Raw genomic sequence first — 20765 nt, 5'->3', positions numbered from 1 at the left:
AGAGATCACTGTGTGTGCATGAATACCATTTCCAGCCAAGTCCTGGTGAAGCGCAATGCAATCATGATGCCTGTAGTTAGCATTATAAGACATTCTCTGCTGCTGCTCCCTTAATCTGGCCAATGCAAGCGACTAACATAACTTTGCTTTTGTAAAACCAAGTAACAACATTGATTACCTCTCTAGCTGTGTCCTCTGTCTCCTCCTCAATTGCTAACGGCACATCAGTTTCACTATCTTATCTACGGACATGACACTGTACTTGGGTTGTCGGCCGAGGGATCAGAGTGGGGGAGGGGGCCGATGGACAGCTGGTGTGTGATTGGGCCAGCCCATGTGTTAGTATAAACGGGGACCGCCGCTTGATTCAGCGCTAGTTAATGCCGCGCTATTTTGGGCCGCGCTTGTTTGGGCTCGGCCGCGCTAGTTTTTTTTTTTGGGGGGGGGGGGGGGGGTCAGGCAGCCCGACCGGCCCAAAACTAGCGCGGCCCATCTGCCAGCGGGCAGAAAGATTGTATGGCCAGTCCAGCGGTGACTCAGTCCAAGCCTAGTGCCCTGAACACAGTGTACACAATTAAATATGACGTCGGTGACACTTGGGAGTTCCCCCTCTTAAAAGACTTTCAAATTGGAGACCTCAAATTAGTGGACAATTAGTATGCTGTTACCATAATTAGTAATCCTCCTGCTTCCTTTGTTTAATTATTATTTTTATGATCTAACCTCAAAAAAAATTCTGTTTGCGTTCTGAGTGAGTGAGTGAGTGAGTGAGTGAGTGAGTGTGTGAGTGAGTGAGTGAGTGAGTGTGTGTGTGTGTGTGTGTGTGTGTGTGTGTGTGTGTGTGTGTGTGTGTGTGTGTGTGTGTGTGTGTGTGTGTGTGTGTGTGTGTGAGAGAGAGAGAGAGAGAGAGAGAGAGAGAGAGAGAGAGAGAGAGAGAGAGAGAGAGAGAGAGAGAGAGAGAGAGTGAGTAAGAGTGATTTGGTGCTAATTGTTAAATAAAACATTATTTATTAACTTGATATTTCTTCATTGGGTCTGCAATCTTTGCAAGCGCACTTTTCAATGCTAATTTGCATACCCAAATATGCTCATTTGCATATTTATTATTACGTTATTTTATAAGTCAGTAACAATATTATCAAAATGTGCCCTTCAAAACGAAACAATAATGTTAGTAGAGGATTCAAATGTTGAGCTTACTTGTCACTAGTTACATATAACGAGTGCCTAGTTAGCATATTGTGTACTAATTAGCATATGTTTAATTAGCATATTCAAAAATGACTCACATGGAATATAATATAAATTATTTTGCATTATTATTCAAAATGTGATGTTGATTGGATATTCCTATCTTGAGATATTTAAGTTTATACATCTCAATAGTAGTAAATGTATGCCATTTTACTGCCATTCTGGTGCCTTCTGAATAGGAGATTTACATTGCATGTCCAGCGACATTTTGACCGTCACAGCTGAACTTCAATCTGCAATATGTTGGGATTGGTAAAACATAAATACATGAATTAAATTGCATTGTTTCTGGAAGACTTTAATACATCACATGGTACAGACAGATACACTCAGAAAACAAGTCTTATTTTATGCCCCTAACACCCTAGTTATACATTATATTATAATAATGTTATGTACATTATACATGTAAACATTATTAAACAATTAAATGTGAGCAGAAGGGAAATAATCCGGTATTTCTCGTTGACACCAGCCGTCTTGGCAAAGTCAAAGACGCGGAACCAATGCACTCGTAACGCTGTACCCGGGGGGGACGTGTGTCACCGTAGGACTGTTCCGACTTATTGATTTCCGTCACAGAACGGAAGTCACCCACTGGAGCTTGTGGAGGTGACCGAATGTGAATCAGCTCGGCCGCAGAGTCTCAGTATCAGATACCATAGCTAGTTCTGTTTAGTGTTGTAGTAGAAGTGTCAATACCGGTAACGTCATGGGAGCTCACCTCGCCCGGCGGTACGTCACCGAGACGGACACGGAGCCCGACCCGAACAACCCGGCTCAGTTCGACCCCGAGTTCGGCTTCGATGAGAGGAAAGAGAGAGGTGTGTACCTGTCTGTCTGTCTACCTGTCTATCTATCTGTCTGTCTGTCTACCTGTCTATCTGTCTGTCTGTCTACCTGTCTACCTGTTATATGAGAGGAAAGAGAGAGGTGTGTGACGAGAGAGAGAGAGAGGTTGGTTTTAGGACAAGTGTGTGTGTGTGTGTGTGTGTGTGTGTGAGTGTGAGTGTGTGTGTGTGTTGTGACAGTACGATACCATAACTGTGTGTGTGTGTGTGTGTGTGTGTGTGTGTGTGTGTGTGTTGTGACAGTACGATACCATAACTGTGTGTGTGTGTGTGTGTGTGTGTGTGTGTGTGTTTGTTGTGACAGTATAGATGATGCCTTAAACGTGTTTGTGTAGACTAATTGTTCATGGTTGCCATGCATGTCATTCGGTGGACTGGACAGCCTACTAGCTAGCTAACAAGCTGCCATGTTACCAGCTGGCTTAGACATCTGGCTTGTTTTCAGCTGGTTGTTTTGGGTGTTGGGTGCTCCATCAGTTCCCACCTACAGTTATCAGCTTTCTCCGCTTCTGTGATGAGAACTGATGTGATTTGGTGTCTAGTTCCCATTAACACATATTCCTAGACTGTTGCCCCCTCAACACTCCACACAAGTGTTTGTTAAAATAGCAAAGGTATCTATGCCCCATCGGTGACTGACCTATATTATAAATTTTGATATTCACTGTCAATATAATATTGACACAATATCAACATATATAAACCAGACAGAGATGGGGGGGGTATGAATACGTGGCAACAACAGGCCAAAACAAAACATCCTTCTAGCACGAAGATTGCCAATGGCCCCAGGCCTGAGCATAGATGACTCTTTCCTGCTATGGTGGATAGATGATTCACTTACTTAGTCAAACGTTGCTGTAAGTCGCTATGGATAAAGGCGTCTGATAAATGCCAAAAATGTAACGTAAAGTGTAGAATTCATGTACCTTTGTTGGCTGTCTCCTAAAGTGGCTGGTAAGATTGACAGATTCACCAGGCAAAACTTATTATTGTTTAGGGATGCACGATATGCATTTTTCCCAACCGATACCGATACCGATGTTTACCCGCTTCTCGTGGCCGATAACCGATATCAGTGTTTCCTCTATATGCATTTATTGGTGGCGGGCCGCCACGAATGAATTTCCTCCGCCACTAATTGATTCAGTCCACTAAGTGCACGATTTCTCAAAAATAAAAAATAAAAAAATTATAATCCACCTCTGAACATTTTAGCTGATTAAAATATATCTGATCCTAGATCAGCGCTATAATGGATGTTGACTAAAAGTGCACCTAAATCCACGCCCATCTCTCTCTAACCGCTGATCCAAAATCAGATTAATGACATTAAACATTCAGTTGACAACGTGACACAAAGGGCTACTCCTGATTGGTCTAAATGTGAACCGGCATGAGAACCGTGCAGACTCAACCATCCCTGCCGAAATGCTCGGGCGCCTGTGTTTTCTCCTCGCGAATAACGGGCTAAAAGTCACCGGTAGTACCATCTAAAAGATACAAAAAGCTGATCTAGCTAGCTAGGTGCACAAATAAGATATCACGTTAAATAACTTCGAAAAATTAAACGAAAACAGCGACAGATGGATGGATTTTTAAAGAAAAAAGATGTCCCAGACACTTCAAACATTGCTGAAGCTAGCAGTGGCTATGAGCTAGTTGGTGGATTAAGCTAACAACGTTTATGGCGGGCGAGTTCATCGAGGCTGTTCGCACCTGCACCAAAAATGTCCCAATTTGTGCACTCGAAACAGCCTCTCAGAGTATCAGTGGCAGTTCAGGACTTAGCGGGTTTGAGTTTCTGTCTATATTTCGGGACGAGGAGCAGCATGGCATGGTCGGACCTTCCCAGCGGTGCCCTCGGGAACGAACGGTAAGCCTCGTTGTTTGTAACGTAGCAGTGGTCTAGTATGTTAGCTCCTCTGCTGGGGCATGACACCTGTTGTTTGTAATTGGGAAGTTCGGTGTGCAGGTTGGTGTGATTAAAATCGCCGAGCACAATAACTGCTGCGTCGGGATTAGAGTTTTCCACAGAGGAGATGTAGGTAATACTTGGGACATTGCAATTGAAATTGCGTTCAAAGTAAAACACACACACACACACGCAAATATTGACAGTAGAGCTTGGCTTGATAGTGTATATCCCCCCTGTGCTGGGTCGCCTCCACACCTGGCACCACAGGGGCCCGTTAATAAGACTGCTGTCTGTGGATTAGTTCGAAAAAAATGTGTCCAATACAACGTTGTAGTTGTTTAGTACAAATGGGTCTATAGCAGCTAGGTAACATTAGTCCTGTATCAGAGTCGTGTTGTTGGGTCTTGTAGCAGGGTTAGCTATAGCAGCTAGGTAACATTAGTCCTGTATCAGAGTCGTGTTGTTGGGTCTTGTAGCAGGGTTAGCTATAGCAGCTAGGTAACATTAGTCCTGTATCAGAGTCGTGTTGTTGGGTCTTGTAGCAGGGTTAGCTATAGCAGCTAGGTAACATTAGTCCTGTATCAGAGCTGTGTTGTTGGGTCTTGTAGCAGGGTTGGGTTAGCTATAGCAGCTAGGTAACATTAGTCCTGTATCAGAGTTGTGTTGTTGGGTCTTGTACAGTTGCTCAAAATGCAGATAAGAGAAAGTATAGGCTAATATCAAACAACAATCCTAGAGATGACTAACTCAAACGTACGCATAACTAAATAAAAGCAGGCCAACTAACGACAGCTACACGCCCTCAACTGGGAACATAAAGGATAAATGAATTTTGCAATCGAACGTGTCCTACAGCGACAGCTGGTCGTGCAAATCAGGTTCTGGGAAGATTTTTGTAGCTTTTTTTTTTTTTTTTGCCACTCTCCCTCTAGTTTGAAATTAGGTCGTTGTTTTGAGCGCGCGTGCGCGTTTCATGCGCGTGTACGCGGAAAAAAAACGCACGCGCTATGCGCGCGGACAGACCTATCCGCCACGAATGGAAAAATTCCTGGAGGAAACACTGGATATGATAACCGATATTTTTTTTTTAAATGTTTCTTTCCTAGCACCAGGGGAGCCCCCCCTCCCAAATTTTGTTTTTTGGTACCTGTACTATATCAATGACAATAAAGACCATTCAGATATAATTTCACAGTTGATAACCTGTAGTTCATGCACACCTGAAGGTAAGAAAGGCTATGTAGTGAGCAAAGATTGATGATTTAATATTCCATAGTGATCTCACCAAATCTAACTTACATCACTATTGTTAACACAACAAAGAGAACACTTCTGACTCTTCAAATGTTCATTTATTATTTCCTCTAACAAACAGAATCTGTTATAGACAGTGCACAATGCTTTTTTTAGCCAAGATCTGGCCTCCTTTTATGAAAACAAAAAAGGCTCACCTAAGCCTTCTCCAAACATGGTTTCAAAAGCCCCGCGGATGGCTGTCGCAGTATGCGAACCGGAGAACTCCTGCGCATGCAGCAGTGTCTTCTTCATATTGAAGTCCTCATCCAGCCACTGGGCCGTCAAACTAAGCATACTGACTGGACTAACGTCAGAAGTCCATATGTCCGTGGTAAAACTTATCTGGCTTACGCTAGTATCGATCAGACTATGGATGTGTGTGGCGACTGTATCATACAGAGCAGGCAGGCACACGTCTGCAAAATAGCGGCGGCTTGGGAGTGTATACCGGGGCTCTAAATGTGAAATTAGCTGGCGAAATCCTTTATCTTCTACTACAGAGAAAGGCTGGTCGTCGAGGGCCATCAACTCCATAATTTTTTCATTGATTGCTTGAGCCTTTGAGCTGTCTCGAGTGAACTTCCTGCAGTTTTCAAATGCGTGTTCAATAGGCAGCAGCTTTTTTTTCCGCGGCTAGGCTACTAGGCTACTAGTGCTTGATATTCCTTCCATACAGCGTGCTTGCAATGGTGAATCTTAAGGTGACTTATGAGATTCGTTGTGTTGTAACTCGTAGACCTTTGCCCTCCTCTCCGAACTTTTGTCGAACATGTGTTGCAAATTACAAACGCACTATCTGCCTCAGAAACTGTGAAGAATGTCAGACACACCGGGGAAGCTCTCATGTTTCGCTCTCGTCTCGTCTATACACTGCGTGCCTGTACGCAGGCGCAGCAGCATGAGCGCGGAAACCGGAAGCAGAAATATTTCCGGCTTCATATTATCGGTTAAATATCGGCTAAAATGTTATAAAACCGATAAATACCGATAAACATTAATTTCCCATTATCGGGCCGATAAATATCGCTGCCGATAATATCGTGCATCCCTAATTATGTTGTGGTGTAAGAGCCCATACTGGAGTAGACCAACCCTATGCTTTTCAATTCATGTGGGGAAGTAAACAGGGGGAAAGGTGGAGAAATGCAACGAGCTTCCCACTGCTGTCAGGACTGCAGTGTCACTCCCTATCTTCCGCCGTAGACTGAAGACCCTCCATCTCTACAAGGCTATACCTTAACTGTCCCCCCATGTGGCTGGTGGCTGCTGTACATGTTTTGTCCTGACGTCATATCACTTAACCCATTCACCCCATTTCTCCTCCATCAGAGATGGTGGCCACGCAGGCTCAGATGAACCTGGCCCAGCTGCCAGTGGAGCAGAGGGACTACTGCGCCCACCACCTCATCACACTGATGAAGTGCAAGAGGGACAACTGGCCCAACTTCCTGGCCTGCAAGCACGAGAGGCACGACTGGGACGGCTGCCAGCACCAGGAGTAAGTAGAGGGAGGGAGGGAGGGAGGCCTGCCAGCACCAGGAGTAAGTAGAGGGAGGGAGGGCTGCCAGCACCAGGAGTAAGTAGAGGGAGGGAGGGAGGGAGGGCTGCCAGCACCAGGAGTAAGTAGAGGGAGGGAGGGCTGCCAGCACCAGGAGTAAGTAGAGGGAGGGAGGGAGGGAGGGAGGGAGGGCTGCCAGCACCAGGAGTAAGTAGAGGGAGGGAGGGGGGGAGGGAGGGCTGCCAGCACCAGGAGTAAGTAGAGGGAGGGAGGGGGGGAGGGAGGGCTGCCAGCACCAGGAGTAAGTAGAGGGAGGGAGGGAGGGAGGGAGGGCTGCCAGCACCAGGAGTAAGTAGAGGGAGGGAGGGAGGGAGGGAGGGCTGCCAGCACCAGGAGTAAGTAGAGGGAGGGAGGGGGGGAGGGAGGGCTGCCAGCACCAGGAGTAAGTAGAGGGAGGGAGGGGGGGAGGGAGGGAGGGAGGGAGGGCTGCCAGCACCAGGAGTAAGTAGAGGGGGGGAGGGGGGGAGGGAGGGAGGGCTGCCAGCACCAGGAGTAAGTAGAGGGAGGGAGGGAGGGAGGGATGAATCGATGGATAGATGGATGGGTGGGTGGATGGAAGGATGGATGGATGAGTACTTTATTGATGCCTGAGGGGGAATGACAGTGTTTCAGCCACCAGGGACACACAACCACAACACACAGGACAAGTGCACGACGGAACAAAGTAGTTTAGTTATGTTTCTGTCGCGAGGTCGCAGCGGCCCCCCGTAACGGCGGGTGTTGGTGTCGTTCCGATGCGACCCTCGGCCGGCCTGGCCTCACGTAGGACGCGGACCCTCGACTAAAGTTAGTTCCGACTAAGTAATTTGATTGGACAAGAGGCATTCCATGAGTGCCGATATACAGTATAACAGCACTGGGACTTTTAACTATATGTATCACTCCGCCGCACAGGTGTTCTACTAAATGACCGTTAATTAGACTACATGTTTGTGTTCAGGTTACTAGGCAACAGTCCATTTGAAGTTCAGTTGCGGAACTTTTTTCTGTTTATTTTTATGATTAAATAAACAAACAAATCATAATCTGTCGCTTATTACTGTTAACTAATAAATGGTGCTGTAGAACTGTTGTATAAAAGCCTGCGGCCTCGTACCTACGACCGATTCACAGCCGTGCTGATCTTCAGTATAACAGCACTCCCTCTCGTGTGATATTGCTTAATTATTATGCACTGTTGCTGCAGGTTTGCACTGTTGCTGTGGGTAAAGCACCCGTTTCGTCAATATGATAGTAATATTGACCTGGGGGCCGTTCCACTAAAGTGGATTAGTATATCGGCGATTGAAATAAATCAGGCGATCAGGCAACTCGGGATTGGAATTCAAGCCTCAGGTGATTCCTCGAACGAGGATCAGGCTTGTGTCATCAGTGTTCACAGAACACCGGCTTACAAATCCTCGATATGGGCGCGTGCACGCAGACATAAAGAGCCCCGAAGAGTCGATCTGTCGAAATGAAGATACTCCACTCTGCAGGGGTCCTACATTTGCGCAGCATTCCGAATTATTGATCTTTATGAAGACGGAAAATTAAGATGTAAAATAGTGCAATACTGCCGCAATTAACAAGGCGAGGGAAATGGTTTGGCAAGAAATTGCTGATCGATTAAATGCGTAGGTCATACTAGCCCCAGTTATTGTTATATGTTCATATTTTAATAAATTAAATTTTACTACTGTGGTGATATCAGCAGCAGGCTACAAGCCGTCATATCGTCACAATGGCCTAGTGGTATCGACCGCTTTTAACCGTATTTAATCGTCATTTTAAATCGATGGTTCAAATCCCTCTTCAGACGCACTTTTTACTGCATTTCGTTGTCTGAATCTAATCTAAAATCTCATCTAAAAAAGTATGTAGGCTATAAAATTATGGTGCAGGCTAATTTACAAGAACTGACACGATTACAATGGTGTTTGAAGCCTTTGCTCGAACTCGCAACCTTTGGAACTCTAGCTGGTTCCCTTAACCACTGCGCCAGCCAGACCGCTGTAACAAAAGCAATGCAAGTTAATAAAGATACCTATTTATTTTATTTATTTTTTTACACTTTTTAATTTATTTATCTATCGATCTATCTATCACACTTTCAAAATATCAAGTTATCTATCACACATCAAACTATCTATCGATCGATCACACTTTCAAAATATCAAATTATCTATCTATCACACAGTCAAACTATCTATCTATCTATCTCGTGTGAAGTGGGAACTAATATTTCCTAAAAGACACTTGAGGAACTGTCGTTCGGGATGTAGTTTCCGCCTGTGAGCCTTTTTGACGCACGCATTACCTTAGCCAGCCTGTAAGTCTGCTCGGGACCAGGCTAATTATATCTGACTCAGAAGGATATGTTGCATAGCAACCAAACAGCGAATTATTTGAGCCACATTGATGGCACCGAACATTATCGCCGATTAGAACTTTATCAAGGATTAGAAGATAATTCACCTTCGTGGAATGGGCCCCAGCTCAGTGGTTAGAGTGTCCGCCCTGAGATCGGGAGGTCGTGAGTCTGATCCCCGGCCGTGTCAAACCAAAGACTATAAAACTGGTACCCGATGCCTCCCTGCTTGTAGGGGTGTAACGGATCACCTAACTCACGGATCGGATCGTGTCACGGTTTTTGAGTCACGGATCGGATCATTTTTCGGATCAACACAAAACATAAAAATAAAAATAAAAAGCTTTTTCCTCGAATTCTGTAAAAACACCACTTTTACTGTGTAAAACCCAACAACATTCAAGATGTCAAAACTGGTATATATATGTGTGTGTGTGTATGTATATATATATATATATATATATATATATATATATATATATATATATATATATATATATATATATATACCAGTTTTGACATCTTGAATGCCCATACATATTCTACACTCAAAACATTAGGCTACATATTAAACAGAAACACACATTCAACTTAAATGATGCAGTAGGAGAGAGGGAGGAGGCACCTGGTTGCAGCAGTGAATCACTGGGCTCTTTAAAGCAGACAAATAAACATGTTTTATGCCACTTTTAACTAAATAATAAAGTGAAACCTTACTAGGAGCCAACGGACCCCCATGGGGATCCGAAGTGATATAAAGAGTTTACCTCGATCAATTCTCTTCATCAATATCACATTTTTTTCACAACTTTGCATGCTATACGATGCCACCATTTTTTTCCCGAGACGGTAAACACGGCCTAAGTCACATCCAGTTTTCTCCAACTGGAGAATGTGTCATGTCCGGTTTCAACGCCGAATTTCCATACCATTGGTCGGCCAACCCAAAAAAATCCCCCCCCCAAAAAAGAAATCTAATACATGAGAAAGGTCAAAGGTCAAAGATGGTGCCAACATATCTCCAAATGGCCTAAACATATAGGTGTCCGCCTAAACATACCTGTACTAAAACAGGTACAAAGTTGCATTTGCTCACATTACTAGCATCGACTTTGGCACAAGTACTAATAAGACCCTGGAGTACTGATTCCTAGATGATTTGGGCTTCGTTATCAGGTTTCCAAGGTGATATTCACTGTAAAAGCTGGGGGTTTTTTAGGCGGAGACTGAATTTGAGATGTTTTATAATGTTCTAGCTCTATTTACTCTGACACAGTAACATAGATTTTGATTCTAACACTTCTACAGCCACCCCACAGGTGTTAGCTTTCATTTGATAACAAGATCATTATGAAGGCCCTTGTGATTGTGGAGATATTCTATATTCACTGTGGGCATGTCATTTCGAGCAGAAAACCAGAAAAATTAGGTGGATAAGATGAGGTTAAACATGGTATGAAAAAATTGGCTACATTATCAGAAGTTGTCAAGCTGCCTTTTTCGTGCCTCCCGTCAACACACCAGGGTGAAGTCACGGCAAATGTGTGGCCATGCTCGTACGACTTTCTCGTTGCACAACGCTTAAACACCGTAACTTTGTTATCAACCACACTTTGTCCGTCATTGTTATAATTGACAGAGAAGCCAAAGTGCTCCCATACATGGGATTTAAATGACGAGGGAGGCATTTCGAGTTCTTCTCTGTCGCCAACATTAGCAGGACTCGCCATGACGGGCTGCGTTTGTAAATTTGCTCTGAGAGCGCCGGAGAGCACACTGGGTCCGACGTCATAAAGGGACCAAGTAATTTGATTGGACAAGAGCGAATTTACGAACGCAGCCTTGTTCTGGATTTTTTTCTTCCATTATCAACCTATCATTGCGCTTTAGAGTAAAACAAAGCACGCAACTGTCGCGTCTATCTTTTCATGGCAACTCTACATTGTGATTTACAAGGGATATTAACTAATATTAAGTAATATTATTACTTGGTTACATTTTGCAATTGATCCGCGGTACACATGCTTGCCGAACCGTGGGGGGCTATCCCTACGGATCACAGATTATCCGTGATCCGTTACACTAGGGATGCTCCGATTTATCGGCCACCGATTTAAATCGGCCGATTTCACTCCAAATGACTCGATCGGTGATCGGCAAAAATGGCCGATCGCAAAAAAACGTTTTTTTTTTTTTTCCTGGGGAAGGCAGATAACTGAACAGAAAACATAGGAGGACGTAACAGTATGTAAACCATGAAGGCCACGTTTATGATGTCTTTTATACAGCCATATCGACTGACTTGGGCTTCTAACCCTAACCCTAACCCTGGGTGATAGGCCAGACCTTTACTATGCCATAAAAATGGGTCTGCGTTTGCTTGGTGCCTAATGGATCAAAACTTTTGTCTAAAAAGCAAAAAATATGTAGGCTATCCAGTCAGTAGGCCTACAGTTATGTATTTAAAAAAAAATCGGTATCGGTATCGGTTGATCTTGAGGAAAAAAATCGGTGATCGGTATCGGCCCCAAAAATCCAGATCGGAGCATCCCTACGTTACACCCCTACCTGCTTGGCTCTCAGCATTAAGGGTTGGATTGGGGGGGGAGGGGGGGTAAGACCCTGAGACATACCAGCGTCATGTCCAGGGGGTGTACTTGTACATCAAGCCGCCTCACGCTACAGAAACAGGAGGCTCCTGCCCCCTAAGGGCCGTTAGGCTCCAGAACCATCGCTTCTCAAGGCTACTTACTTACTTGTTACTTTAGTCAGTACGACACAGTCATCTCCTGCACAGCCTGACTGCCGTCAGTGACACCTGGGCGTCGTCACACTGCGTCTGGTCCAGGGTCAGTTCCTCCGCCTGTCCATGTAGCCTTGTTCATTACAGGGTTCCCGCGCTGGTCTTAAAAAGCCGTTAAGTCTCAAATCCAGCAATCAAATTTACAAGGCCGAAAAAGGCCTTATTCGGTCTAAAAACGAGGTCTTAAAAATTAGATCCTGCAAGGAAATAATTTACTTACGCGGAAATTAATCAAGCTGGAACCAAAAAAATGCCAATTAGCTTCCTTTTTTGTCTGTATGGCAGCGAAATTCATCACCTTGAGGATGACAAAAAAGCTATCACACGGTGTCGCGAATAGATCTAAAATTCTATTCAAAGAGGTCTAAAAAGGGTCTAAAAGGGTCTTAAATTTGACTTGTTGAAACTCGTAGGAACCCTGTCATTATGATCTGCAGAGTGATCGTAGCAGAGCAGCAGTCCTACTCAGAGACGCTGTGTGGATACTAGGGCTGCAACTAACGATTATTTTGATAATCGATTAATCTGCCGATTATTTTATCGATTAATCGGCTGCAAAAAAGCAGGGGGGAAAGATTTTAAACAAAGATTATTATTTTTTTTCGATTTATTTTGCTAATTTTATTTTATGTTTTCTAAATCAGCCAGGCCTATACATATACATGTGCAAAATGAATAAGTGTTAATAAAAAATAATATAAATAAAAAAGGCTTTGCTACATCAAATAGGTTTAACAACAGGCCATGGACTATGGCGGTAGATTGTTTCAATAAAGTAGTTGAACTCTAGCTCAATACATGCATTGTTTGTACATTGTACATGCATGTAAAGGTCAGTAACCCAAAGTGCAATAGGCTACAGACAAGACACTAATGTTTTTATATAACAGATATGCTCCAAAACAATGCAATGTGTCCTCTCACTCCATACAATAGGCTAGGCGACAGTCAGTGCCTCACTCTAACTCACGGGTAGCTTGGTAGGCTACCACTAGCTAGCCTTTAGCTTATCACCTCTGCTCTACCACTGACGTTAGCCAGCTAGCTAAATACACTTGTCATGCAATATTGAATTCATGAATGCGAGCAAACACTCACTGGCTATCGCATTACATTACAGTCATTTAGCTGACACTTCGCCAGAACTCACACTAACGCATTTGCATGGAGAGCAGGAGACCATGGAAGGGCTGAGCCCAGCAGGACTTATATAATAAAACAATAGGAAGTTAGCTGTAACCCTCCTCTATAGAAACATAGTTAGTGTAACCCTCCTCTATAGAAACATAGTTAGTGTAACCCTCCTCTATAGAAACATAGTTAGTGTAACCCTCCTCTATAGAAACATAGTTAGTGCTCTGGTTCTCAGCACAGCTACGCAGACTACAGCTGGACGAGCAGCGTAGTGACAGTCAGCTAGCGGCAGCAGCGAGCTAACCCTGCTAGCTAACTCACTAGCATGTCCTGACAGCAGACAGCAGACAGCTTCACTCTCAAGGCTTTTGAGTAGCATGATTTAAATGTAGCCGCCGCGCCGGTGTAGGTACCGGATTTCCCACTTTTCCGGTTCCGGTCATAGGTTCTGCCCTTTCCGGCCATAGGTAGCGCTATGATTCGCTATGATTCGCGATGCCTACACCGACCGCAAGACAGCGTGGCGTGCGTCAACAGGAAGTAGGTTTGTTATGGAAACAAAACCCGAAAAAAAACCGGAAAAAAAAAACCAAAGACGAATCGATAATGGCATTCGTCGCCAACGAATTTCGTTATCGATTATTATCGATTTAATCGATTCGTTGTTGCAGCCCTAGTGGATACAGACACAGCGCCGCGCTACGGAGGCTGTCCTGTGTCCTGGCTGTAGTCCGGACGGCTCAGTAATGGCGCTTTTCCACTACCGGGCTGACCCGACCCGAACGGGGCCGCATTTGTATCCTACCCGTGCCGTACTTTCAGAAACGCTTCTCCATTATACACAACAGACCCGGAGCGACCCGGGACTGTAGGAGGAGTTACGTGTCATAAGAGCACTTCACTGTAATAGGTGCCGCTATACAGCTCAACGGGGGGGAAATGCGCTAAGAATTATGTCAAAATGCAGCACTATCATGCACAGATCAGCCTTAAAATATGTAACGTTAAGTGCCTGTGACTTGCCGCTTTCAGTTCGTTACGTCAACGGGGGAAATGCGAGATGAACTCTGCACGGGTTCCATAAATTCCTCTGTTTGAACGGAAAGTCTTAAAGGCTGTGTATGTTCTGTGTGCTGTATATCCATTTAGCTGGTGTTTTCTTTTCCAATGCGACTTACATTGCAGTGAGTGCATCAGTTTGTCGGTGTATGGATATGTAACGCGGTCTGGTGAAAAGGGCTGCATGTCAGCAATTCTCAAGTCACACAAGTGACCAAAAAGCTTCTTTTTTTTCATATTACGAAAGTTTGAGCCTCCTAGGGCCTCATTTATAAAAAAGTACTTGAACGTCATCTTTGACTTTCACGTAAGCACATTTTTCTAAACGGACGTGAGCATTATTTATAAAACGGGCTGAGATGGTTTAAAGTTGCGTACGTGCTTCCTTCTATAAATACCAAATATACTTGGAATTGAACGCAGGTGAATGAGGTTTGTATTAACGCCCTGTGATAGAGGCTCAATTATAGCGGCTGAATTAAGACAAGTGCTATAATATAGGGTAGGCGTTCGTCTGGAAGCGGGAGAGGGCAGAGAAGAGTGGCTTCTCGGTAAGTTGCGTTTGTAACGTTTGATCATGACAACCAACCAGGCAAATGAAATGCTTATACTCAGTAGGCTACTCAAGTTGTAAAAGAAAATCAGGGGGATGGTGGATTTTATCATATGAGGACAATTTTAGTATCCCCTCAGCGTCAGTGACTTCAGTGTCAGTAAAAATGTCATTGCATGTGTGCGTGCCCCCTCGCACCTTGAAATAGCAGTAATACCACGTTCATTGATAAATGACATAACGTATGGAAAGAGGGGAGGGCAGTTTTAAAAGGGGGACGATTTTGACTGTTTTCATCCCGGCTCAACTCGAGTGCTGCTTATACTGTAATAATATAATGGTCTTATTCTTATCAGGGTGACATTGAAAACATGATTGCGAACTCCCTTTGCGAACTCCCAGACACCGGAGAAACTCCAGTATAATTTAGCGTGTGGCCGGGAAAGGTCCGTTGTGGAACGCACTAGGCATGTTGAAGGGGAGATAGGCAGCTCCGGAGGGATATAAAGGAAGACTGAAATACAGTCTTAAACATAAGTTCCCTTTAAAGTTCCCTTTAAATCTTGAATCAAACTCATTTTCTCGGCAGATAACAACATCGTTAATTTTATTACGAGCCACTTAAACTTCGCATGAATTACAGTAGGCAACGTTTTTCCAGTGCGGCTCACATGCCTGTAATAACTCCGCATAACCAGTAGGTAATGTGCGTAAGCAAATGAATACTCGACGTCGAGCTACGATTGTTGACGTGGTTTTCTACGTACGACACGGGTAAGATCAAAATTTGATCTAAGCACGTTCTAAATGAGGCCCCTAGTCTCCTAGCCTTCTACTCTCCTAGTCCCCTAGCCTCCTAGCTCCCTAGCCCCCCAGCCCCCTAGCCTCCTAGTCCCCTAGCCTCCTAGTCTCCTAGACCCCTAGCCTCCTAGCCCCCTAATCTCCTAGCCCCCTAATCTCCTAGCTCCCTAGCCCCCTCGCATCCTAGCCCCCTAGTCTCCTAGCCTCCTAGCTTCCTAGCCCCCTAGTCTTCTAGCCCCCTAATCTCCTAGCCCCCTAATCTCCTAGCTCCCTAGCCCCCTAGTCTCCTAGCCCCCTAGCTCCCTAGCCTCCTAGCCCCCTAGCCTCCTAGTTCCTAGCTTCCTAGCCCCCTAATCTCCTAGCCCCCTAGCCTCCTAGCCCCCTAGTTAACCCTTGGTATGGCGGTTAACTCACTTTATAGTGACCATACACATTGTTAGTCATATTTCAGTGTCATTCATTGAACTGGTTCCTCCTGTTGGAAGCTTGCTAATGAATGAACTAAAGGGCAGCACAGTGGTTGACATGAGGACCAATTAGAACGTGACACCAACGCGCTGCTGTGTCTCATGGAAGGAGGTTTTCCTCTCCCTCTGCTAACCAGCCTGCCTGTGTCTCCTGCCTGCAGCTACGTGATGCGCATGAAGGAGTACGAGAGGGAGCGGAGGCTGCAGCAGAGGAAGACCAGGGTGGAGGCCCAGGCTGCATGAAGACCCCCACCACCACGGACCCTCCGACCCCTCCTCCCCTGTGTACATACCTGCTGCTCTCCACAATAAATATTACTGTTTGAGCTCCATTATAGCCCTGCGCCATGTCTCTCTGTGTGTGTGTGTGTGTGTGTGTGTGTGTGTGTGTGTGTGTGTGTGTGTGTGGGTGTGGGTGGGGGGGGGAAACGAACAAGACAACATGATTTGGTTAATCTTTTTTATTTTTTTTATTGTTATTTATAATAAATTACCATTATCAGCAAAAATGAAAGTTCCAACATCAAGAACAACCAATAGCTTGTCATGTCTGCATGATTCTGATTTCTGATTCAGGGGTTTTGCATTATACGTCACATCAATATTTTAGTTAAAAAATAAAATAAAAAGTTTCTTGAACACGTCAACAATTGAACCCAGAGCAGACATCGCCAGGCGGGTATTCCATCAACGTCGCTAAAGGAAAAATCCAGGCTTATTTGGTAAGTCTCGCGAAAAAGATAAGCCTAGATTTTCCTTTAGCGACGTCGATGGAATACCCCCCAGGTTACACAACACCAGTACCTGGGGAGAACGCTTCTCTCCAGGGTGTTTTAATCAACACGAGACGTGACCAGCCTTGGAGGCCTGTTCAACTACTTTAAAAGGTCCCATATCCAGGGTTCCCACACCTTCTGAAACATCACATTCAAGCACCTTTCAAGAACTTTCAAGACTCAATTCCCTCAAATTCAAGGACCCAACACGGCATAGTTTGAGACAGATCTAGATGAGAATGTATATAATAGGAACTATCCGCTCACAGACAACAATTAAAAAGAGAGGCTTGAATGTGTGAACACTAGATGGTCTCTTGCCTTCTCTACCACAGCAAAGCAAAACAATATATTTTGAAATATGTGTTAAGTTAAGCAATACAGACTTATTTACTAGTTGACGAGCTAAGTAAAAAAAAAATGAATATATATATATTATTTTTTTTGAGAGAGGGGAATTCAAGCACTTTCAATGACCCATGTCTACTTTCAAAAACTTTTAAGACCTTGATTTCTTTTTCTCAAATTCACAAACTTTCATGGACCTGTGGGAACCCTGCATATTATACTCTCAACAAGTTCAGACTTGTTTATAGTTCTACTGAGACCCCACTTTCGATAGGATGGGCGGCAAATCTGAATGGCTTGTTGAAATAGGTTTGAATAGAAACATGTTTTCTGAAATAGGCAGCCCACCAAAAAAACTGACTGGGTTGTCTTATATCACAGTTTGTGTGTTAGTAGGCCCAGCAGAGACTCAAATGTAAGTGTAAGTGCACAAGCACTGAAAAAGTCAGCTTTTCATAATATGGGACCTTTTAAAAACGGGTTCAGAACCAAGCAAGGCCGCACCTAAAGGGTATTCAGACAGGGCCTCCACGTCTAACCAGGGGATCAGGACCCCCGCTGGTAGATGTGACCAATCCGAAACAAGCTCAAGATTAATACAGATAATAATAATAACAACAACAACAACATTAGCCAATCAAAACGGGTTCAGAACCATTGTTAGCAGATACGTCAGAGTGGGGGTTGAGTAGAACAGGGACAGTCTCCTTAAAAACACAGAGAGGAGGGGTGGGGGGGGGGGCGGGGGCGGGTTTGTTCTAGGACATCCCAAACCAGTGTCAAGTAGATTGGGATAGATTGGGCTTTGAGGTGGAGGGGGTGTATCCTTCCTCCTTCCTCCTTCCTCTCTCTCTCTCTCTCTCTCTCTCTCTCTCTCCTTTTACAGGATGAAGGGCAGGATGGGGGAGCGCACGGGGGGGTAGTCGCGGAACTCCTTCAGGTAGGAGCGGTGCTTGCCCTTGGCCCAGACCGTCATCTGGATGAAGCCCACCAGGGTGAAGAAGGCCACGGGCACGCACTGGGTCATCACCGTGAAGCCCAGCCAGGACCCCAGCTACAGGAGGGGAGGGGGGGGGGGGGGGAGGGAGAAAGAGAGAGAGGGGTGTTACACACGTGGCTGTCATGACGTGTATATACAATTTTTGTTTTTGTATGTTTTTTATTTTTATAAGCGGATGCTGTTTCAGCCAACTGAATTTCCCTTTTCCCATGAGGCAACCCAGCGATGGAAGAGAGAGGTGACACACACACACACCAGCAGAGGGCAGCATTATTGCTAGAGAGAAAGAGGGAGGTCTAGAGGTCTAACTAGAGAGAAAGGAGAGGGAGGTCTAGAGGTCTAACCAGAGAGAAAGGAGAGGGAGGTCTAGAGGTCTAACTAGAGGGAGGTCTAGAGGTCTAACTAGAGGGAGGTCTAGAGGTCTAACTAGAGGGAGGTCTAGAGGTCTAACTAGAGGGAGGTCTAACTAGAGAGAAAGGAGAGGGAGGTCTAGAGGTCTAACGCCGCTTGCACACAGGGCCGTTGCGTTGCGTTGCACCGGAAGTCATTCATCTCAATGGGGCCGTTGCGTTGATCAGTTGCGTTGCTCTGCATTGCGTTTCTTGACCGTCAGGGTGCGGCAATCAGTCAAAAAATGTCAGCTTTTGCGTTGCGTTGGATCCGTCAAAACAACCGGAAGTAGTTTCTTGCACGGAGCTCTCGCCTCAGATTTTAAATCCTCAATTTTGGCCGCCATTGGCTAAAATCTGTAATTTGGCTCTACAAGTGTTAATGTCATTTTATGAAGTTTTTATATGTTTTCAGGCGAGAAAGTAACCATATATATATTCACAAAATGTGTCCAGTTTATCAAAATAACCCGTTTATATATCTGATCTGACATTTTTTTCCCCACTTCTGTGGGAAACTTCGCTAGCAACACGAGTAGATGTAGCTTTCTGCATCGCACGTTGAAGTACGTCAAGTCCATCCCACCAGGTTGCGCCAGAACGACGCGACGCAACGCAACGCAATGGCCCTGTGTGCAAGCGGCGTAACTAGAGGGAGGTCTAGAGGTCTAACTAGAGGGAGGTCTAGAGGTCTAACTAGAGGGAGAGGAGAGGGAGGTCTAGAGGTCTAACTAGAGGGAGAGGAGAGGGAGGTCTAGAGGTCTAACCAGAGGGAGGTCTAGAGGTCTAACTAGAGGGAGGTCTAGAGGTCTAACTAGAGAGAAAGGAGAGGGAGGTCTAACTAGAGGGAGGTCTAGGGTTCTAACTAGAGAGAAAGGAGAGGGAGGTCTAGAGCTCTAACTAGAGGGAGGTCTAGGGTTCTAACTAGAGAGAAAGGAGAGGGAGGTCTAGAGGTCTAACTAGAGGGAGGTCTAGAGGTCTAACTAGAGGGAGGTCTAGAGGTCTAACTAGAGGGAGGTCTAGAGGTCTAACTAGAGGGAGGTCTAGAGGTCTAACTAGAGGGAGGTCTAGAGGTCTAACTAGAGGGAGGTCTAGAGGTCTAACCAGAGGGAGGTCTAGAGGTCTAACCAGAGAGAGAGAGGGAGGTCTAGAGGTCTAACTAGAGGGAGGTCTAGAGGTCTAACCAGAGAGAGAGAGGGAGGTCTAGGGGTCTAACTAGAGAGAAAGGAGAGGGAGGTCTAGAGGTCTAACTAGAGGGAGATCTAGAGGTCTAACTAGAGGGAGGTCTAGAGGTCTAACTAGAGGGAGGTCTAGAGGTCTAACTAGAGGGAAGTCTAGAGGTCTAACTAGAGGGAGGTCTAGAGGTCTAACCAGAGAGAGAGAGGGAGGTCTAGGGGTCTAACCAGAGAGAGAGAGGGAGGTCTAGGGGTCTAACTAGAGAGAGAGGAGAGGGAGGTCTAGGGGTCTTCTAAGGGAGGGTCTCACCTCGTAGGTGTAGTTGGGGCAGGAGACCAGCAGGAAGATCCAGGTGAAGGGGTTCTTCGTCGGGTACGGAATCTTCCTGGTCTTTGATCCTGGAAAGGAGGAAGAGAGAAGCAGAGGAAGAGAGAAGGGAGGGAAGAGAGAATGGAGGGGGGAGGGAAGAGAGAGGAAGAAAGAAAGGAGGGAGAGAAGGGAGCCATGTGATTGGTTGTTAAAGTTAGTGGTTAGTCCAATGGTTGTCTACTTATAGCTGACTATGGCACTGATTGTTATTTAAGGGGGGGGGGGCATGCTATATTTATAACTTATATTTAATGCCACTGGTATTGTGTGTGTGTGTGTTAGTCACAAGTGAAGGTTAATGTTTGTTTAGTTTTTTCATGCATTCGGGCAGGGCTCTGGGGAGTTTTTGCTTAGGGGGGGGGGGGGGGTCGTACACTGTAACTAGTAGTTACTTTGAGGAGATCGTGGCCACAAACGTCAAACTTTTTTTGATTTCTTCCCCCATCACTCCTATTGTTTTGTAGTTAGCGGTGGCTGAAGTTAGCTCAAGTTAGTAGCGACTTTCAATGTAAGGAACCATCTGACTACAAGTTGCTAAATATTGATCTAACTCTTTAAAAATAGGGTCAATCTGGAATTGGTATATCCATGTTCTGCCTTTGAAATTAATGATCTATACCCATTGATTATTGAAGAATATAATTGATAAATGCCTCAGGAGTT

General features: G+C 45.0%; 2 protein-coding genes across 2 annotated transcripts in view; one reads left to right on the top strand and one right to left on the bottom strand.

The window, feature by feature from the left end:
• Positions 1–1849: 1849 nt before the first annotated feature.
• ndufb7 (NADH:ubiquinone oxidoreductase subunit B7) lies at positions 1850–16371 on the top strand. Its single transcript, XM_080523722.1, has 3 exons — positions 1850–2078; positions 6649–6817; positions 16206–16371. The coding sequence occupies exons 1-3, from the start codon at positions 1967–1969 to the stop codon at positions 16285–16287; spliced, it is 363 nt and encodes a 120-aa protein (XP_080379848.1). The 5' UTR covers positions 1850–1966; the 3' UTR covers positions 16288–16371.
• A 128-nt stretch (positions 16372–16499) lies between these two features.
• tecrb (trans-2,3-enoyl-CoA reductase b) overlaps positions 16500–20765 on the bottom strand; it is a gene marked incomplete at its 5' end in the record, with an annotated part of 13793 nt that continues 9527 nt past the window's right edge. The window contains 2 exons of the mRNA XM_080522962.1: positions 16500–18222; positions 20043–20131. Coding sequence (XP_080379088.1) covers positions 18049–18222; positions 20043–20131 — 263 coding nt within the window. The 3' untranslated portion in view covers positions 16500–18048. The remainder of the gene's footprint in view (positions 18223–20042; positions 20132–20765) is intronic.

Source organism: Nansenia antarctica, assembly GCF_963989245.1.
Source record: "Nansenia antarctica genome assembly, chromosome: 2".
Classification (NCBI taxonomy): domain Eukaryota; kingdom Metazoa; phylum Chordata; class Actinopteri; order Argentiniformes; family Microstomatidae; genus Nansenia; species Nansenia antarctica.
The sequence above is the reverse complement of the archived record's forward strand: the minus strand, read 5'-3'. Positions and strand labels throughout refer to the sequence as shown.

Excerpts from the sequence above, each read along its gene's own strand:
- ndufb7 (XM_080523722.1), top strand. The coding sequence starts at position 1,967 with ATGGGAGCTCACCTCGCCCGGCGGTACGTCACCGAGACGGACACGGAG. Across the intron at positions 2,079-6,648 it reads CGATGAGAGGAAAGAGAGAG|AGATGGTGGCCACGCAGGCT; the intron begins GTGTGTACCTGT and ends CTCCTCCATCAG. Across the intron at positions 6,818-16,205 it reads GACGGCTGCCAGCACCAGGA|CTACGTGATGCGCATGAAGG; the intron begins GTAAGTAGAGGG and ends TCCTGCCTGCAG.